We start from the raw sequence: 19,214 nt of genomic DNA, 5'->3' as shown, positions 1-19,214 counted from the left end.
TTGCCTGTGTCCTTTAAGTCAGGCTGTGTCTGCAGCGTGCCTGAGGATGTTGCCAGCCTCTTGCAAATGTATTAATGAAGGGAGAGTGAGGGGTTGGAAAGAGGGACTATTAGCATCCCTGGAGGAAGGAAGGCCAGCAGTTCCTGCTGCCCCTTGAACACAGAGGCCAAGCACCACACTGCTGTGGCCTCCCTGCCAGCCCGAGTCACAGGTTCCCCCTGGGCTCCTGTGCTTCCCACCACATCCAGCTCTGGCTGCAGCTTTGCTCTTGGTGCAGCGGGCACAACTGATGGGGCAGAGAGCTGCTGCCTGCAGCAGTGTTTCTGCCCAGCCTCAGCCCTCCTTGTCTGGAGGCAACTACAAGGCCCCAGCACGCAGAGCTGCATTGAGCTGCAATAGCAGAAGCCTTAGCTGTTTTTCACTGCCGTTCTAACAGCAGCATTTCCCAGCTCGGGCTGTGTTCCTTCCTCCCCCAGCCCTCTCCCCACCCATACCTATTCAGTAGTTTTGTCATAAAATGAAAACAGCACTTAATGTGCTGTGAGATGCAGAGGTACAAGTAGCAAGTCGAGAAAAATAATGTTGTAGGGTCAGTGGTTTGTCCCAGCACCTTCAACAGGAGAGCTTTCATCCATGCAGAACTCTTCCTGTCACTCCGATGGTAAATGCATGCTGCAGGGAAAACATCTGGGTTTTGGGGACAGCTAAAAGTTGCCTGGATGTACGGGCCCTTCAGCTAGCTGCTCCTCACCCCCAAAAGTAGCCAGGGTTGGACCGGGGCGGGACAGCAAAGGGCAAAGTTCCCAGGACTCAGCAGCCCAGCTCACAGCACAATCACTTCACACAAGCAAAGGCCAACGTTCAAGGACACCTGTGTCCTCCAAGATGATGTGCATCCCACCAAGCCTCTGCCCTGGGACTCGGAACTCCCCATAGTTCCAGTTCAGCTGGGGTTAGTGACAAGTAACTTAAAAACACTACTTGCTAACATCTTGTTAGTTGTTAGACTTCATGACTCTCCCAAAGTACATCACAAACCCTTCCCAGATCACCAGACCAGCCTGAGAAACATTGAAGTACACTGGCTTTTTATTCCATGCATTGTTTGCTTTGATAGTCATTCTTGTTTCCATCACTGTACACTGTTCAATACAAAAAAATCAAGTTTGTATCAGGAATCCGCAGAGCAGGGAGGAGAGAGATGAACACTACTGGACAGGGCCAAGATGAAATGGTTACTTAACACGACAGTGGGGAAGGCAACATTCAGCTCTGGGAGAAAATCTAGGCTAGTGTTCAGGAGCTGTCAGCAGCCACAAGAACTGCATCAGGGAAGTCAGGATGCTGAGAAGGGAACCCACAGTTTACTTCTGTCCTGCCAAGGAGGCGTTACTGCAAGGAGGAAGCGGGCAGGTCTGTGCATCTCAGCCCCGTATCCTGCCAGGAGAGAAAGTGCAAGGAACCGCAGCAGAGGGACCCGCGCAGCAGCACGTCTGTGTGCAGAGCTGGGCGGGTTTCACGAAGCAGTGCCAGCACAGCCCTCGGCAGAACCGCTGCCTACACGCAGCTGACAGCACGGGGTGTGTGCAGGGAAAGGCCGGGGGTCACGTTTACTCAAGGAAGGGGCAGCCCTAGGGGCAGTCCCAGAGGGACACTGCAGAGTGGGCAGCAGCTGCGAGGAGCTGGACGGGAACAGGGCAATGATCTGGGCGTGCAGAGAAACCAGACCCAAGTGTGGCTGGAGCGTGGTGGCAGATAACCAGAAGGGTTCAGCTCTGCTTCTCCAGGCGTGTCCCAGGGCAAGGATGGGGAGGAATGGGCCCACATCCAGGACAGCTTGCCAGAATGGGCTTGAAATCCCCCATGCCAAGGCCTCTCTGCATCTCTGCATGCCCAGCAGAGCTTCGTGCCACTGTGGAGCTCTGAGCAGAGACTGCAGCTACCAAAAGCCCTGCAGCATCTGTTCGATAGGGACTGAGTTATCACAGACTCAAGTCCCTGCACTGAGGATTTGATCAGAGCCTGCCCAATCCCAGTGACAGGCAAACTGGGCTGGGGCGGAGATCTGATGGTACGGATGGGAGGGTAGTTCTCAACCTCTCCTTACAGACTAGCAGGATCTGTGTGTGGATGTGTTACATGCACAATTCCACACCGCTCAATTCCCAGGCCCTGCCCTCCAGCTGGCTGAGTCACCACCCACAGCACTTCTCCCTCACCACAACAGCTAAGCCACCTCTGGCCCTGCCGCCTCCTCCTGCTGCTGGCCAAGAGGACATTTGGGTGGAAGTGGAGTGATGGGGAGAGGAAGCCAGAAACAAACCAGAGAAGTTTCATTCCCCTCCACCTTCTGCCTCTGCCCTGAGCTGAGTATTGCTGCAGCAGGAAGGGGAGAGCTGCTCGCCCTCTGTTCACCTCAGCTGCCTTTTGGTCCCGTACTGGTGATCCACCGCAGGGATCCACTGCTGGCCGCCCTGACCCTGCACCCACTGCCCACAGCAACCGCCCTCCTCTCTGCCTGTCCTTCTGGGTGTCCTTGCCAGAGGATCTCACGAAGGCCGGTTACTTTGCCATCAGTACAAAAGCCACCCGTTCCCTGATCACCATTCCCCACCAGCTCAGGGACCACCAACGCGAGCAAATCGCAGCATCACCATGAGGAATATCACAGGGCCCAGTAATGAATATCACCTTTTCTGCCTGCACCCATCCCTCTTGGACCAGCCCCGGCAGGTTCTCGGCCCCAGCCTAACAGCATCCGTGGAAATCACGGGAGGCAGCAACTACTGACAGCCGCTGAGACCAGCTCTGCTCCCATCTCCCGCCGTGTCCGGGGAGAAGGTAACGTCACACAAACAGATTACAATTGTGCTAGCAGTGAAGCCAACCTTCTGATCTACAGAAATGATAATAAATAATAAAATAACATCATAACTTAAGATCTGTGTGTAGTCCAGCTACGAAAATTTAAAAATATGGGATAATTTAACTCATACAATACTGCTCTCTGTATAAGACATTTTCCTTCATTTTGCCATGAGGCTATAAATTACCACAGTTAAATGCAAACCAATATTTTAACATAAAATGTAAACAAACAAAGCAACAGAAGTACCTGTCCATGGTCCATTCCTGCCGTTCACCTCAGGCTGGTGTGCCAGGCTGCAGGGCAGCTCCCAGCAGCACAGCCACACACGTGGCACAGCCGTGTCAGCCGGCACGCTACGAAGGGCGAAGCGAAAGCTCTTGCAAGGGGGGCATCAACTAGGGGGTAGGGGGGGCGGGGGAGGACGTGCTCTATCATTTTGTTCTCTTTAAATGTTGATTTAGAAGAGTAGTGTTTGAAGGGAAGGCACTATGAGTTCTAATCAGAAAACAAATTTTCTCATCTGCCAATGCCTCGGCCTGTCACATACCAGTACTATCCTCACTTTCACCTGTAGAGTTTCAGCTTGAAGGAGAAACAGAGGCCTCAGGGCACGCCCGAGACACAGCTGTGCCACAGCCACCCTCGAGGCTCCCTGTGCAACCTGTTTTGCACAAGCCTGACATGAAGGGCAGGCAGCTGTTAATGCTTTCAGGAACGTACAGTGAGGAAGGAGACGGAGCAGGGCTGATGCTCCTATCTCAGCCAGCGATTCCCGGTCTTCCCCCTTGACACACAGCTCTCTGCTGGTTATTGATGCTGTTGCAGGTGAGAGACTGCTTCTCCAAGTCCAGTACAGGCATCTCCAGTTTCCTCCCCAGAAGAGTGCTCGGGCTCTGCAGAATGTGCTTTCCACGGTTTGCGAGTTCTTGCTTTTCCAACACTGATTTGATTGATTTCTTTAACTGACTGAAACAGACAGGAGGTAAGAGGAGGAAGTAAACTGGGAAATGGCACACTGCGTCTGAAAGAGGCTTCCCTGCTCAACTGGAGATCGACACTGCCAGAGTGAAGCAAGGATGATGTTAAGAAGTGCTCTTATACCAATTCTTGAGAGGACGAGGTTAGAATACATTTGCAGGATCTCACAACAAAATGTTGATTAAAAAAGAAACTAAAAATCTTTAAAATAAAACCCACTATTACATTCCTGGGGATGTATTGACTCAGAAGACCCTGGATGTTAGCACCTCAGTACCAGTTTTCTCCAGGAACATGTCCACCTTCTGATTAAAAAATGACCCAGCTGGTTATACTGAATTCGCTTTGTTCACAGGTTACCTTATAGTAAGGTCTTTTTATGCTTCCTCATTTGATAAGACTGAGTGGTTTAGTTTTCTTGATCTGTTCTCCAATCTTCAGGGCCACACGGCCTGGTCCCCTGTGAAAGCAGCAAGAGAATCCCCCCACGTTTGTACACAAAGCTGTCCAGGCAGGACTCCCAGGATGTTTCTCTGTAATGTGCTTGCTTTCTGAACTTTTTTTTTTTGCAACAAGTCTGTGTGTCTATAAATACAATCCACTCTTTACAGTAAAAAGTGTTAAAATGTCAAAAAAATAAATATCCATGTTACAGTAACTAGATTATTCAATAAAATACATCCCTGCCATTCTTGATTGAAATGCTCAAAGAGAATTAATTTCATTTGGACATTTTCCAGAGATTCGGGTTATTGCAAATCACTCCTGGGGTGGGAAGGAGAAACATCTTCTCTTCCTGTAAAGTGTGATGAAGGGGAATGAAGTGGAATCTCAGGGAAATCAAAATGCCAGTATCAGGAAGCTTTGGGGGAGATCTGAATTACCAAGTAGCAGAGCTGCAGGGCTTATTGGTCCTGACTGTGGCATCAGAACACTCCCCTTCGGAAGAGTCACAGTCTGATTCTCCAAACTGTGCTGGGTTCTGCAAAGCAAAAGGAAAGGGGAATATTTGAGCAACATTCCTACCCTGCAGATCGACCACACCGTCCCAATCCACAACAAGAGGCAGGCAAAGGTCACCGCCAGCAGAGAAGGACAAATCGACAACACAGAGATGCAAACAGCTCACAAGTGCGCTACCAAAGGTCACTCCTTTCCCCCTCAGGGAGGGGACACAGAAAAATATCTAGTCCGAACACCTTCACCACACGCAGACATAGGCACGAGCAAATGGTGCAGCAGGCTCTGCCCCTCCCCACCTGAACACTAGAAAGACAGTAAGAGAAAGGAAATTGGTCTGGCTTTGTCAGCTAGGCTGCCAACGGATAAGTTTGAGGCAGACAATTTATATCCCTTCCACTTCTGGTTTATGTCCTACTTTTTATCCTATTTCATGCAACTGAAAATCTGATGGCCTCCCAGTTCTGCACTCATCTTGATCAGCAAATCACGTTCAGCTTTCTGTGTGCCACCTTCAACCATCTATTCATTGGACCACATGCAAGAAAGACTGGGTGCCTAAACCATCCCCTGATGTAGCACATCTGCTACGATGTTTCCTAGGCAGTCATCCAACATCCTGGCCCTTGGATTCCTCTTTTTTTACTTTATTGCCCAGTAGACAAAGACGGGATTGCTAAGCTTCCAACTCACCTCACAGCTGTGTTCATCTGCACAAAGTTTGCCCAGAGACATCTGAGTCTTGACTCTCCGCACAGCGCACTCTTTGTCTGAAAGCCCATCAGACTGGGTGGAGATTTCAATGGGGATCTCTGGAGTCTGGGACAACATGTCCTCCAGCTTCTCAGCCAGCTCATCTTCCAGCTTGGTGGCCAGCTCATCCGGGCTGTTCGAATGATCGCTGGTGTTCCCCTCCTCTCCATCTGACACAGAAAAGTTCTCCGAGCTGAAGGTTGAGTAAGACTGGCAGCTACTAATACAGCGGTGAGGTCTGCAAACCAGAAGAGTAGTTCAGCTTCTATCACAGTGCCTCTGACTGCAGAGGAAAAGCAATTTCCCAGGTGCTGTGTTAGGCACCAGAGCCTCCTTCCACCATTAGTACACATCAGCTGAGTCACAACTGATCTGCAAGGCTGGCAGCAAGAGCTCTGCACAGGCTGCCTTTCACCTTTTGGAGCTATGAAAATCTACCACCTTTTGAATTATTTAGTTTTAGATCTGCATCTTTAAATTCATCTGTTCTTTTTGTTTTCATCTCCTACACATTCACATTAGCTGATCTACTCTGGAGCATATTTTTCTGTAACATTCTTTTTCCCAAAAAAAAGAAAGCTGTGCTGTAGGGCTCAAGCTAATTTAGTCTGGAATATTTGTACCACCTGGCAGCTGTCCCTACAGCCAGGCTAGAATTTAAGTACGTGCACATTACTTGAATGTGAAAATCACCTCATGCCAGGATTCAACAGCAACAGTACAAACTATCAGTTGGCTGAACATGCCAGGAGCCCCACAATAGGTCATCACGCTGAGTTCAGAGAAGGCAATTTGTCTTCCACGATAGTAAATCACAGAAGAAGCAACAATCACACACACAAGAACCTTATGAGTCAGAAAACTCATCTAGCCCAGCACTCCATCTCCAACCCTCAGCAAAGAAAAAATAATCAGGGGAAAATACAAGAACAGGGTGTACAGAAAGAGCCAGGTTTCTCCTAGCATATCTTCCCAGTTTTCACTCAGACTTCTGAAGATCAAACCTGGATGACTATGCTCAGCAGCCACTGATGGACCTACTGCCATAAATTTAGGACTTGGTTATGTTTTGATTTCCACAGCATTCCTTGACAATGAACTCCACATGTGAAAATGTTTTGGATGCAAAAAAAAGCACTTTTTATTCATTTTAAACCCACTGTTCACTAGGCGTCCCTAACATGAATGTGAGGAATCATTGCTTGTTTCCTTTCTCCACATAACTCTCAATTTAATGCACCTCAGTTATAGCTTCTCCTCCTGCTAGACAAAGATTTCTTATGGATTTAATCTCTTCTTCTATAGAAACCATCTCTAACTATTCTTGTCACACCTCTCAGTATTTTCTCAAACTCTACCATGGTCTTTGAACTGGGGGTAATGAAGGTGGCATTTAGGATTCAAGCTGCAGGTGTGCTGTGAATGAATGTAACAGCAGACAAGATTTTATCTTCTCTGCTCCTTTCTTAACAACCCTTATTTGCTCGCTGGATAAATTCTGCACATCAGGCAGTGATTTTCCTAAAGTTACTGCAACAATTCATGATCTCTTTCCAGAGCAGAAGACTGTACGGTCTACTATTACAATAAGTAGAAACTCCCCTTCAAGCCTCTTATTCTACAGGCAACATCATCAAATTTGATCTGCTGTGCTCTCACCTAGCCCTCATACCCTACTTGAATTCAGCTAGGGAGGCTCTGGAGTCAGCTTGCTGCAGCAACAGATAAACCAACTTTTGGAAGAGTCCGCAGCAGGTCCCAACATCTAGGAAGTCTGATTGTGGTGAAACAGATACAGCAGCTTATTTTGCAGGCCGAATCATGTTACCTCTTCCTAAACAAGTGTGACCAAGCTGTGCTGTGAACAGCCTGCAAGAGGAAAGCTATGCTGGAGATAAGATCTCAGAACAGGCTGAAAAGAGTGAATTAACATGAAGGATCACCAAGGGCAGATGGGACACGCCGAATGTGATTCTGCTCTTTTGCCAGCAGTTTGAATAATGGTGTGTGGTTGCTGTGCCAGTGTCCTGAGATTTGTCCCAACAAAAAGAGACTAGAGTGAATTCACCTTTTACCTTTGTCTACGAGGAAACTCCACTTCACTGTCTACTTCGCCCTCTTCCTCTTCTGAGGAGTCATCACCACTCTGGCAGAAAACAAAGGACAAGAATGATATCACACACCCGTGAAGCAGCAAACACACAACTACATGGCTGCCCCTTGGTCCTCCAGTACAAAGTCACTGGGTCAACAGGCTGCAACCAACCGGACAAGAAAAAACGGTGAGAACTCACTCAGCCTTCACGTTACCGGATTATTTCAGGCAGCCGTAAACGTCGCCATTTCCAAATTTGGAGTGATCGACTTCAGAACAGACTGGAACACTTCAGGCACTGAGAACATCATGTTCCAGGTTCTCCCCCAAACAGGTTTGCTCCCCAAACAGAAGCAAACCAAGTAACCCCCCAAAATCCACAAACCAAATTACTGAGCTGATCTGGCACTTTCCCACTCCAGCCATGGGCCTATCACAGAGCAGCACTGGGGATGACACATGCTTTGCTGGTGGGTTTCATCAACTAGAAAAACTGAGTTTTGTTCTATTTTCTGCTTCAGTGAGCACAGCCTTTTATTCTTCTCTTCCCATCCAAATCCCCCCCACACTCTTTGTTTTTTTACAGCCTCCTCTTATCCCATCCAGCCTGCCAACCTCCAGTTCAGCCTCTGCTTCTATCCCCTTGTAACATGAGCTTCTCCTCCTTTCATTCTGGGCTCAAAACCACACTCCTGATTCTAGTATTCATCCTCTTTGCCTTCACTTTCCCACCTAGGCTTAGTTTTCTTGCTCTTGGAACTCCTCTCAGACCAGTTCCTACTTCTCTTACCACCTGGATGGAAGCAGGAGGAATAAAGAAGCACTCTGTTTCTGTAGTACAGCTGTGCCATAACATCTTTTCAACTCTGGCAGCCCCAGGACAGAGTGTGCTCAGTGCTTAACTGAGCATGTATTTTATGAAAATCTGCTATCCTAAAACCAGGACTTTCAGTCAAGGAGGACAGTTTTTTTGCAGGTGCAGCAAAAGGCACGTCTCCAAGACCACAGCAAAGGTTGTATTTCTGTTCCAAGGCACAACAGTGCTACAGATGCTCATGAAAACTGCAACATGATCTTTAACATCAACAAAAGAACACGTTCACCCCCTCCTTTGTTTTGAGAAAGGCTTGATACCATTTTGAGACTGTTTCAACAGTAAGCATGCAGCAGATCAAGATTCAGCTCTATCAAATACTGGCTGAACTGCAAGTAACAGAACGAGGCATTATCAAAAGCATTTTAACAACCCTAATTATTAGCAATACTCCCTGATATGCCTACAGTACTTCTCAATAAAATTGACTTTAAAAGAATGTCCAGATCACAAAGCAAAGTTCACGTAGGCACAACCTCTTTAAGATAAAGTTGTACACGTAACTCTACTGCTCTTTTGGTGGAAAAGAGAGAGAGGAGGAAGCCTTGTTTTGTTTCTAAATCGCTATGCTGCCCTTACCTTCTGAATGGGTCTTGCTTTGCACGGTAGCACTGAGGAAGCCATGTGCTGGGGTGTGCCTAGAGCAGACGCTGATGTACCATTGCTGAAGCCCTCCTCCTCCATCTTCTCAATGTACTGCGCGTTTTCATATAGGGAAACGGACGGCGATTGAGAATGGCTCATTCCTGTTTCAACAGATGACATCTGTACCTGACCACTGTCCTCGTCCCTGCACTGAAGACAGGAATTATATGGATCTGTTTTGCAACACTCCCAATGATCAGCTTTGCTTTCTTTGCTCTCCAGATTCCTTCGGCAATCTGCTTCCATGGCAGTGGAGATGAGATCAGGGCTGGAACCAGACATCCGCCTTTGCGCGTGGTTACTGAGAGGGCTCCGCAGCGCTGCTGCAGGGCCAAAGTACCTTAAGTTGTTTGCGCAGTTGGCAATATCTTGTCCATGGGCATGAAGCCGTGAGTGATGGCCGTGGCCATGTTGCTGCGGTAGACCAGGAGGATGAGAATGATTATGAGGTGGAGGTGGGGGTGCATCATCTTGCACTGGCTGGTTTTTCAAGATCCCTGCAAAATCATTGTAGCTGCCTTTGCTGTTCCCTCGGCGGTGACGTGGCTTACTGCGGTAGCGACTTTTGCCACTCAGTGTTGACATTTTGGGACTTCCTGAGACTGGTGAGCCATTAGATGCTGCTTCTGTACTGGGTATGCCCTCTGACTTCAGTAGATCTGGCCTGAGAGAAAGTCAGCAAGCGTTTAACATTGAACCACAAACTAAGAAATGACATCAGTAAGGAGCCAGGACAAAGAGGCAACCATAGCCATAAGCATATTCTGCTTTCTGTAATCTACATGCCTCTCTCCCTTTCAGCTGTTTGACTTCTACCTCTAGTTTCCTTTGCTTCCCTCCACTCAAATGTCCTTTCTGTTTAGCCCATCATGATCCACGCTCCTTTCTTGCTGCTCTTCCCAATAGCCACCTCATACTCTTTCTCATTTTGATGATCTGCTCCCAGAATTGCTCCCTTCTATGTCTAAGACCTCGGTGTAGGGCAGGTCTCCCGCTATGTGGGCATACAATGCTCAGCACAGTAGGACCCTAATCTGCTGATGGTATTGGCCAGCTTGTTTCAGAGGCACATGTGAACATAGCACAAAATTAGGTAGTTACTTCTTACCGTTTAGTTTGGCTGCCTGGTTTATGGGAGACCCCTTTCCTCTTCATCAGCTTCTCCACTGTATTGGGGTGGATTATTGGTCTGACTGGGTGGCGTTTATAAGTCCCAGGATATTTCTTTTCCACTGCTTGTTCCCTCCTGAAACATTGGGCAAGAAAAAAACAGACCAGTTCTCTCTCTATCCAACTGCAGCTCCTGCTGGACAGAAACACAGCTGTACAATGAGCACACTGCGTGCCTGTTTCTCAGCTATGGCTGGGTGCAACACAACATGCTGTTCTGGGGAAGGACAGAGTCATTTTCTAAATTCTCTCTGCAGAGATCAGGCAGTTGGAACATGGCCCTGGCACACAGTCTAGAAACAGCACTGCTTTTCTCTTTACAAAGGGGCCAAAGGATGCCAATACCAAATGGCAAAGATGCCTTTCTCTCAGTTGGTAAACACAGTGTAAAGATGCATGCACTAAGTGGTCTGCAGTGGTCTGCTCGTAGAGGGGCCTGTCTCTGCCTGCCAGCCCTTTGTTTAGCTCTAAAATAATGCCAGGGGACACCAAATCTACAAGCGCTACTACACAGTTTAGAAATGAAGCATTGGTTTATTCTCCAGTGTGCAAATTGCCACGTGTGTGGTATCCATTCTGCTGTAGATACGTACTTTATGAGCTCCTTCTCACGGACCTCCAGCTGCAGCATAATAGCGCTGAGCTCCATGTATAAGTTATTGGCTCGCTCCAGCTTCCTCTCATAGTGCTCGCGGATATCCAACGCATGTCTGAAAAACAGAAAAAAAATCATGGCTCCAGAGTCTGATGCCTGTGGAACAAGGAGGATAAGGAAATATACAGGTGGTTTAGGAAAAAGCCTTCTAAAAGTGAAATCTGCCAGCAGTACGGCACTGTTTGTGAACCCCTAATAAAGCTAACAGCAAATAAAGGTTAAGAGCTTGATACTATGAATAAATCATGATATGATTTAGAAAGTGTTTAACAGTCTTGAATGAGTGGCAATACTTCTCACTAGAGAAGCTGCAAATGCCTCTCATGCATCCATAAGCCCTTCAGCCAAGTCCTAATCATCTTGTTTGCACAGAAGTCATCAGTTTGTATTTCACATAAAGCAGCATGTCCCTACAGCTACAGTATAGTTGCATAAGACATCTCGAACCGCAGCTGGAAGATGTGGCCTTCAAAAGCTTCCTTCGAGCTAAGGAACACTGATCAACAACTACAGCAAACTGGCTGAACAAGGCTTCCTTTGATTTCTCAGGTTTGACATACTCGGTGGTTCTCTGTCACAACTGTCTTTGCAAGTCTGTATCACAGAAGGTAACACTTTGCTTTCTTAAATAAACATTCTGCTTTAATTTTACGTTGCTCTAGTGTTCACAATGAATTTCAGTGGGATGATAAATTGGATTGTGTTCACTTCTCTGGAAACAAATAATACAAACAAAGTATTGGGTATAAGAAACCTCACAGCAAACTGCAAGATGTATTTCCTGCTAAGACAGATGTATTTGCTTCTGCACTGTTATCACAAGTGCCAAAACTCAGGCAGAAATATTCCCTGGTGAACACACAAGCCTTTGCCTCTCCTGCCTCAGGCAAACTGTTCAGACAGCCCAAGAGCAGGGACAGTTTCCACTGCTTCTTTCTCTGTGGCTTTCCATCAGTTAAGCAGTGCTCAAAGCCTAGGGCAGGCCTGCAGGAACTTCAGATTCTGGACTTGTGAGGAATATTGAGGCTGCCTGAATTTATGTCACCAGGAATACCAAGCCCCGTTCTGGAGCCCTCAGTACAAGAGGGGAATGAAGACTGCCAGGGGGCTGGAACACTTGCCCCCCCAGGACAGGTCAAGGGAGCTGGGCTCATTTTGCTGGAGAAGATAAGGCTGGATTGGGTAAGCGAGCAACGCACATGGAAGGCTACCAACTCACCTCAGCTCTTCTCTTCGACGACGAATCAATTCTTCATCTAGCCGGTGGATGCAAGTTCCTTCACTTTTAATCTTCTCAAAATGCTTCTTCACTTCTTCTCTCCATTCAGCCTAGGGAAGCAATTTACTCTCAGGTATTTACAAAGGATTGGGATCCCTGGTTCCACCCAAGAAAAACTCTTGGACAACATTCTTTGCTTCTGCAGAAAATTGTAGGTCTGGGTTGAAAACATGTTACCCAAAATAATTCAGCTAAAAGAAGTAACACTGTAGCATACGTAGTTTCAGCATTTTAAAATGATACTTCCAATTTTGTGCTCCAATTATATTATTTAAAATATATCTGTACTTTCAAATAAATAAATAAACAAATAAAACTCTCCTAAAGCTCTTTCCATCCTAAGACAACATTTTATTCCCTTTTGGCTTTTAAAGAAAACAGAAAGGCTGATGATTTGGAAAGCTATATGCTTGACAAAGATGACAGTCAGCAGGATGACATAACTCTGTTTTCCCCTCAAAGCCCTGGTTCTTGCAGCCTTAAGAAACACATCCACTTTCCCTCATACACTGCATAGATCCTCTATACCAGGGGGTAGGTTCCATTCTCATTCCCAGTCTGGCAGCAGCTGGGTAGGACTCAGGGGAATCCCAAAGACCATATACTTTCTGACCCTCCCTAAGAGTCCCAGAGTACCTTCATTGCCCTGCGATAGCTGCCCTGCTCATCCTCACTATAAATGCAATGGTTCCTCTCAACAGTCTCATGGTCTCCTGTACCAGAGAACAGCTGGGAGCAGAACTTCTGAAGTCAGCAGTCTCAAGGAGAACTCCATAAGGTAACAGAGTTTCTGACTGCTGTTGGTAGGTGTCTCGGTTTGTGAAAGTTTCGGTAAAAAAAATAAAATACCTATCAGCTCACTTCTCCCCAGGAATCAAACTGAAATCATGGCTCTTGACTTGTGCTGTATTTGGTGCAGCCTGTGAAATCAGACCCTTGCAGCTATCCCATGCTCAACGGACACTCCCCAGTTACCTGTGATTTGAAATAGGTTTCCTGAGGAGTAGCCAGCACATCAGCAGATGCAATATCCAGGTGCATCAGTGTCTGTCGGAAGGAGGGACGATTCCGGGGCTTGCTCTGCCTGGAGCCAAACAGACAAATGTCCACCATGAGATCAGGTTAACAGTGTTAGCTGCTCCTGCCCTTCTGTAAGTATTTCTCACTACAATCAATTCTCTGAATGCGCAGCTGACAGATTAGAGCAGAGGAGCTTCTCAGGTTTTGTCCTTTCCTGTACCTGAGTTTATTGTGGTAGAGTTGTTTTGTATTCTGCTTTTGGTTTAATCTATCCTATAAAAATGGGAAAGATGAAAGCCATTTAAAATAGGAAAACTTGATCACAAATTGAAAGATAGGAACCAAGATGAAACTGCTCCTAACTTGGTAGGCAAGAAGAAATGGATTATTTCCATTTTAAGATTTGGAAATTAATCAGATAATGAAATGAAATCTATCTAGTAGATATGGTAGTCTAATAATTTACATTCAACATAACAGGGTATCTAAAAACACTGTATCTGTGTGATGACACAGTACATGCCTGAGCCTACGCAGTATTGTAACACACCGAGCATCTGTGTGAGATCCTACTCAAGTACAAATCCTTTTGTATCTTTAAGAGACCAGCAGTCGAGCTTCAAGGCTGAACCACCAGACTCACTGCATGGATTCATTGTTTAGGACAAGAAACAGCTTCTTCAGCCACCTCTCCCCTACAAACCACCTCCTTCCACTAGGTGGAGATACAAGTGTGTGTACACACTGCTCAGAGCTGCAAAAACTGCCTCCTGCATTTTGTATCCATGCGCAGAAGCACAGCCAAGCAGAGCATCCGTCTCAGCACAGACATTGCAACAGAATGCACTGCTGTATCCCAGGATCACGAGAGTGAACAGACATTTTAAATATCCACAGATGTTTTGGCCTATTCTTCCCTTCGTGCCTTTGGGAGGATGGCTGGTACAACTCACAGAGTGGGAAAATGCTGGAAGATCACTTCAACGCTGTGCCAAGATGCAATTGCAGAGGTTACTGATTAATACAGAACCAAGACCATGAATTTCAACTCTAATCTGGCAGGAGGAAGTAACTGAAAGCATTTCCCATATCTACATGTGCAAAAAAACGGTTTCGTACACACATCTTGAAATTCTCTCTGTCCAATTCAAAGAACAGTCATTTCAAAACGGGGTTCAGAGTACAGAAATATACACACACACACACACACACACACACACATCCTTTCACTCTGGAGCCAGTCAGAGCCCTCCCTCGCCCTGTCTGCCCAAACCACACAGATCTTTTTCTACTTTCCCTGAACTCCAAATGTCCTTCTGGAGTCCAGGCCTGGTGCCACAAGGAAGCAGAATCCAAAACGTTAAAATTGATTGTTCTTATAACAAGTGTGAGAGTACTTAAGAGCCTTGTGCTCTGGGCTCAACACTCCCACTCTGATTCTGGTTTCATCAGTTTCACTGGGAGTCTGGACAGAGCTATGGGTGAGCCGTAGGTCGGTGTGGGCTTCAAGGTCTTACCAGGTCTGCTTCATGAGGATTTTGAAGCCATCCGGGCAGGTGGAAGGAACAGGAAGATGCAGGCTGTTACTGCCCACTCCCCAAATGATGGCTGAGGAGTCCACATCCTTGTAGGGAATCTCTCCTGTTAGCAGCTCCCATAAAACTACCCCAAATGACCTGATGAAGAAACAAACCAGGATAAAAACTTCCATGTGAATTCAGTTCAACAGGAACAACTGGAGCTTGAAAAATTGCTCTTTGGAGAAAAAAGAAAACTAGGTATGTCTGATCTGAAACTGCAAGAAGGGGCAGCACTGTTTAAATACTAGTTTTTAAACCAAGAGTAGCTATTTCACACACTAGGTAACTCTTCCTCCCCATCCCAGTTCTGCACTGAACACCAAACCACACTGGCTTTCACCTACCCCTTCCTATTTCATTGTGAGATTTTAAAAATCCTGAAAGCACATTAGAAGCTTTTCCATGTAGATGGAACCTTACTCTTGTTATATGAAGAGGAAAGTTTGCTCTACTGAGATAGACTATTGACTATCTTTACTGGCAAGAACAGATCATCTGCTACAAGACAGAACTGCTAAGTCTCACAGAAAAAAAGAGAGCAAACGTTGTGGGTTTTTGTTTTGATTTAATAATACATGTCTTTTAACTTTATTTCCTAATCAAATGTTCCCTTTGCTGTTACGTGTCTTCAACTACCCATGGATGTCCTGGATGTTTCAACAGTTTGAAACTCATGGCTACAACTAGTGCAACATGGGAACAAGACAAATGCAATGTGTAAAAGTCATTATCAAAAGCACATGCAATCTCATCTGGTATTTCTTTTGTGCTGAAGCCAGGAAGGCCAAAAAGAAAAATACCAGTAAGTGAACACTGCCAAGGAAAGAACCTCTTATTACAAGAGGTGAGAGCCATATGTAAGAAAATCACTTTGCTTCTCTTCCTTAGCGAAACGATCAGTAAGGACCAAGACCTTAATTTAGAGCAGCAAACAGTTGTTGGCTTATTTACAATCTTCACCCCAAAAAACAACAAAGACATGTCAAACCAGTCGATACAGAGGTAAACTAAATACTGCAGAGAACCAACTTACTGCGCATTAACCAGGCTGCGAGACAGGCTGAGGTACAACCGTCTCAATTTCACACACACAAGTGTCACCTTACTTGCGTGCCCCAGCCGTCTGTGGGACACCGACCCTGCCAAGCTCGCTGGTGAGACAAACCAGGTGAAAAGTGAGAAGCGTTTCTGGCTTGTACTAGGATCGAGTTGCTTTTAAGTACAGAGAACATCCAGGAGGCAAACTGCCTGCGTCTGAACTACTGTCAGTCGGGAAACAGGCCTTCATGTGAAAAACGTCACACTTTCAGAACCCACTGGTTTCAAATCATGCGGGGAAAAAAAGCAGAACTGGAACATATTTCCCTCACAATTTTCTGTGGGCTGCAGGAAAGCAGGGATCCCAGGTGGCTGGATGAGCTATCAGGAAACCCCATCTGGTTTCAGCTTTGTTATGATTAAGACCTGGCAAAGGATTTTGAAGACTCCTGATAAGATTATAGGGTTGGTGAGGTTTTTTTTTTTTTTGGTTTTGTTTTTTTTAAGCATGCTGCTAAGGATGAGAGAGAGCAGACATATAAGCAGCTTAGGAACTGTTCTCATTTGTTGTCAGCATTCACAAACATCACTTTTACTCATCCTGGGCAAAGAATGGATGTCAAGGTAGCGTCTGAGCAATAACCACTGCATCTTCTGAAGAGGAATTTGGACCAAAAGGGACCCACCCCTAAGTTTACACAAAGGAGCAATATTTCTAAATCACTGAGAAAAGGAGTCAAGGAGCACTCACAGTCCTCAGCAGAGCTAGCAGGTGTTTTTTTTATATATACATATTGGACATGATGCTCCATACAATATTCTTGAACCTAAGCCACTCTAAAATACAGAAAGCTGAGGGCAGAAATACAGCAGCATTCCTCTAAATGAACCTGTGATTTTAAAGGAGGAGCTCAGAAGACAAATGGTGGATGGATTGTTTTGGAAAGAAAGTACAAGAGTTTCTCCCAGAAGAGCTGGCTATGCTGCAGCCTGCTACATCTGCACAAAATGAACACACAAAACATCGTGGGCACAAGAAGAGCTGTATATCACACGCTACAAGACTCTGACTTTCCCTTTCCCTACAGGAAACCTTGACTTGAAGTCACAACCCAGCTCTGCATTGAAGCACCAGCAGTAGGCAGTTGGCTGACTCCATTCACACTTTGAGCCACCCACCCACAGCTTTGACCTGTGGCTTCACGCAGCGTAAGGAACACTGCAGCATTCACAGCTGAAAGCCACAAAAAGGAAAATTCATCGTGGCTGTAGAACAGGGAGAAGGGCAGTTTTCCTGCCTACTACCATACAATATGCAGAAACAACAAGGCAGAAACAGAAGCATGGTTCCCTCGAGGACCCTGAAACCTCTGCAGAGGCATTCCCAAAGGAGCCCCAAGGCTCGGTTCTATCTCAAGCATTGTTAGTAGTGTGGAGACCCGAACCTTCCCTTTTGATCATTTGGACAGAGTGCATTTTGTACGGGGTGGAAATAGATGTTTAAACCTCTTACAATGTAACCCGATTTCCTCTCTTGGATTCAAGGGACCATAACCCTGTGGCTGTACACATTGCAGCCAAGTCTAGCATGCAGAAACAAAAGGAGTTTGGACCCTTCGAGCTGGCAGAGTAGAGGCGGTTCTACAGTTGAAGCCTGTCCCTGATCAGGATAGGATGCGAGTGAAAGGCACCCTGGCTGCAGAAGCTGCTGAGGAGACACCACTACTAGAAGAAAGCTCTGGCCTGGATACTGAAAAAAACTGTTGCATTTGTTTACTTCGGCCTCTGCAGGATACAAACAGTCTGCACTGAGTCTCATTAGGGGCTTAACACACAGCCTGTACACATGCACGTCATTTCTCTTTCTGCTACAGCCCATGGTTCAGCAACAGAGTTTAGGGCACTACGCAGATGGAGAAAGGAATAGTCAATGACAGCGCAAGCTATTCCCATCCCTAAGAAGAGAGTGCTGAATAAATAAGTGCTGGGAAAACCAAGTAGCTAGACGGCAGGTGAAGGTACTCAACTAAAACAATACTACTACTCACCAGATATCCACTTTTTCGGAGACGGGCTCATTGCGTATCACCTCTGGGGCCATCCAAGCCACAGTTCCCGCAAAAGACATTTTTGTACTTTTATCACTAAGTTCTTTAGATGTACCAAAATCTGAGATTTTAACTGCATCTGTGTGTGTAACTAAAACACTGAAGAAAAGAAAACAAGAAATCAGCATTTTGCGAGTTATCTTGTACTGCAAGAGCCACTGGGAATCACTTCCTAACCAATATGAACAGTTGAAGAGGCCTTGCTGCTTATGACTACAGTACAAAGAAAAAGACTGTGCATTTTCAATGGTGAAAACACTCCTTTGGGGTGGTTGGTTTCTTGTGTCTCAACTATTCTAAATTCTACAAGTCAAAAAAAAAGCTGCAAATTAACAAGTCACTGAAAATTCACTATATCTGGGAGTGTTTTAAAGTGTTAGTGAAGCTCTACCTCGATAAACTGTAAAACATTTAAAAGCCTCAACCTAATGCACTGTCAGTCTTGTCATAGGCAGGCTAAAGGAGTGATAAAGAAATATCTAGGGAATAAGGATATGAGCAGCCAGTTTTAGTTGGAAAGCAACAGATAACTGAGAAATTTCCAGAAAAGCAGTGAAATAAAAAAAAAAATAAGATGGAAAAAAAAATAAAAAGCAGAAGGCAACACCATATTCCATTTTCAAATAGGACCAGACACCATCAAATCATTAGAAATATTTCCCAACTGCTACTTTCGACATAAGCAATTGGTAAAATTTCCAGTCTTGTCAAATTCCAGCACAGGAGGAGAGTGCCACAAGTTTCATTAGTTTTACTCATTAGCTATGGGTCAAGGTGGGAAAAAAAAAAAAAAAAAAAAGGCTTTTGACATAACTTTAAACTATTCCTTGAGGAAAAAAAGGCAACCACAACTGGGGGACGTTTAAGTAGCTGGAGACTCACTTTGGTGACTTGAGGTCTCGATGGATGATCTTGTGAAGGTGCAGATAATTCATCCCACTAGCGATCCCAGTGGACCAATCCACAAGCAGCCGAGGAGTGACTTTCCGGCCGGCTCGCAAGACTTCGTAGAGCTGTCCATGTGCACAATACTCCATGATGATACAGTAGCATGGGGCTTGAGTGCAAACTCCCCTGTTAAAGAAAACACGTATCCAGTGAGAATCAGGAAAGCTACAAGCCCCAGAACAACTCTCAGAGGTAGCAACCAAGGGGCAGGAGAGTAACCTGTTTACCCTGCCTGGGCAAGG

At 45.9% G+C, this 19,214-nt stretch overlaps 1 protein-coding gene across 5 annotated transcripts in view; it reads right to left on the bottom strand.

The window, feature by feature from the left end:
- Nucleotides 1–2,943: 2,943 nt before the first annotated feature.
- MAP3K13 (mitogen-activated protein kinase kinase kinase 13) overlaps nucleotides 2,944–19,214 on the bottom strand; it is a 73,125-nt gene continuing 56,854 nt past the window's right edge. For 4 of the 5 annotated variants that reach the window (XM_035334514.1, XM_035334516.1, XM_035334515.1 and 1 more), the window contains 12 exons: nucleotides 18,907–19,098; nucleotides 17,965–18,123; nucleotides 14,816–14,974; nucleotides 13,254–13,362; nucleotides 12,219–12,328; nucleotides 10,938–11,054; nucleotides 10,283–10,420; nucleotides 9,109–9,838; nucleotides 7,636–7,706; nucleotides 5,501–5,798; nucleotides 4,732–4,829; nucleotides 2,944–4,643 (listed from right to left, as the gene is read on the bottom strand). In XM_035334514.1, the coding sequence (XP_035190405.1) occupies nucleotides 4,607–4,643; nucleotides 4,732–4,829; nucleotides 5,501–5,798; nucleotides 7,636–7,706; nucleotides 9,109–9,838; nucleotides 10,283–10,420; nucleotides 10,938–11,054; nucleotides 12,219–12,328; nucleotides 13,254–13,362; nucleotides 14,816–14,974; nucleotides 17,965–18,123; nucleotides 18,907–19,098 (2,218 nt within the window). In that variant the 3' untranslated portion in view covers nucleotides 2,944–4,606. Of the gene's footprint in view, nucleotides 4,830–5,500; nucleotides 5,799–7,635; nucleotides 7,707–9,108; nucleotides 9,839–10,282; nucleotides 10,421–10,937; nucleotides 11,055–12,218; nucleotides 12,329–13,253; nucleotides 13,363–14,815; nucleotides 14,975–17,964; nucleotides 18,124–18,906; nucleotides 19,099–19,214 lie in introns of all 5 variants that reach the window. The other variant, XM_035334519.1, reaches the window with a different exon arrangement.

This window comes from Oxyura jamaicensis, chromosome 9 (genome assembly GCF_011077185.1).
Source record: "Oxyura jamaicensis isolate SHBP4307 breed ruddy duck chromosome 9, BPBGC_Ojam_1.0, whole genome shotgun sequence".
Lineage (NCBI taxonomy): Eukaryota > Metazoa > Chordata > Aves > Anseriformes > Anatidae > Oxyura > Oxyura jamaicensis.
Note: the sequence above shows the minus strand (reverse complement) of the source record. Positions and strands in the feature narration are given on the sequence as shown.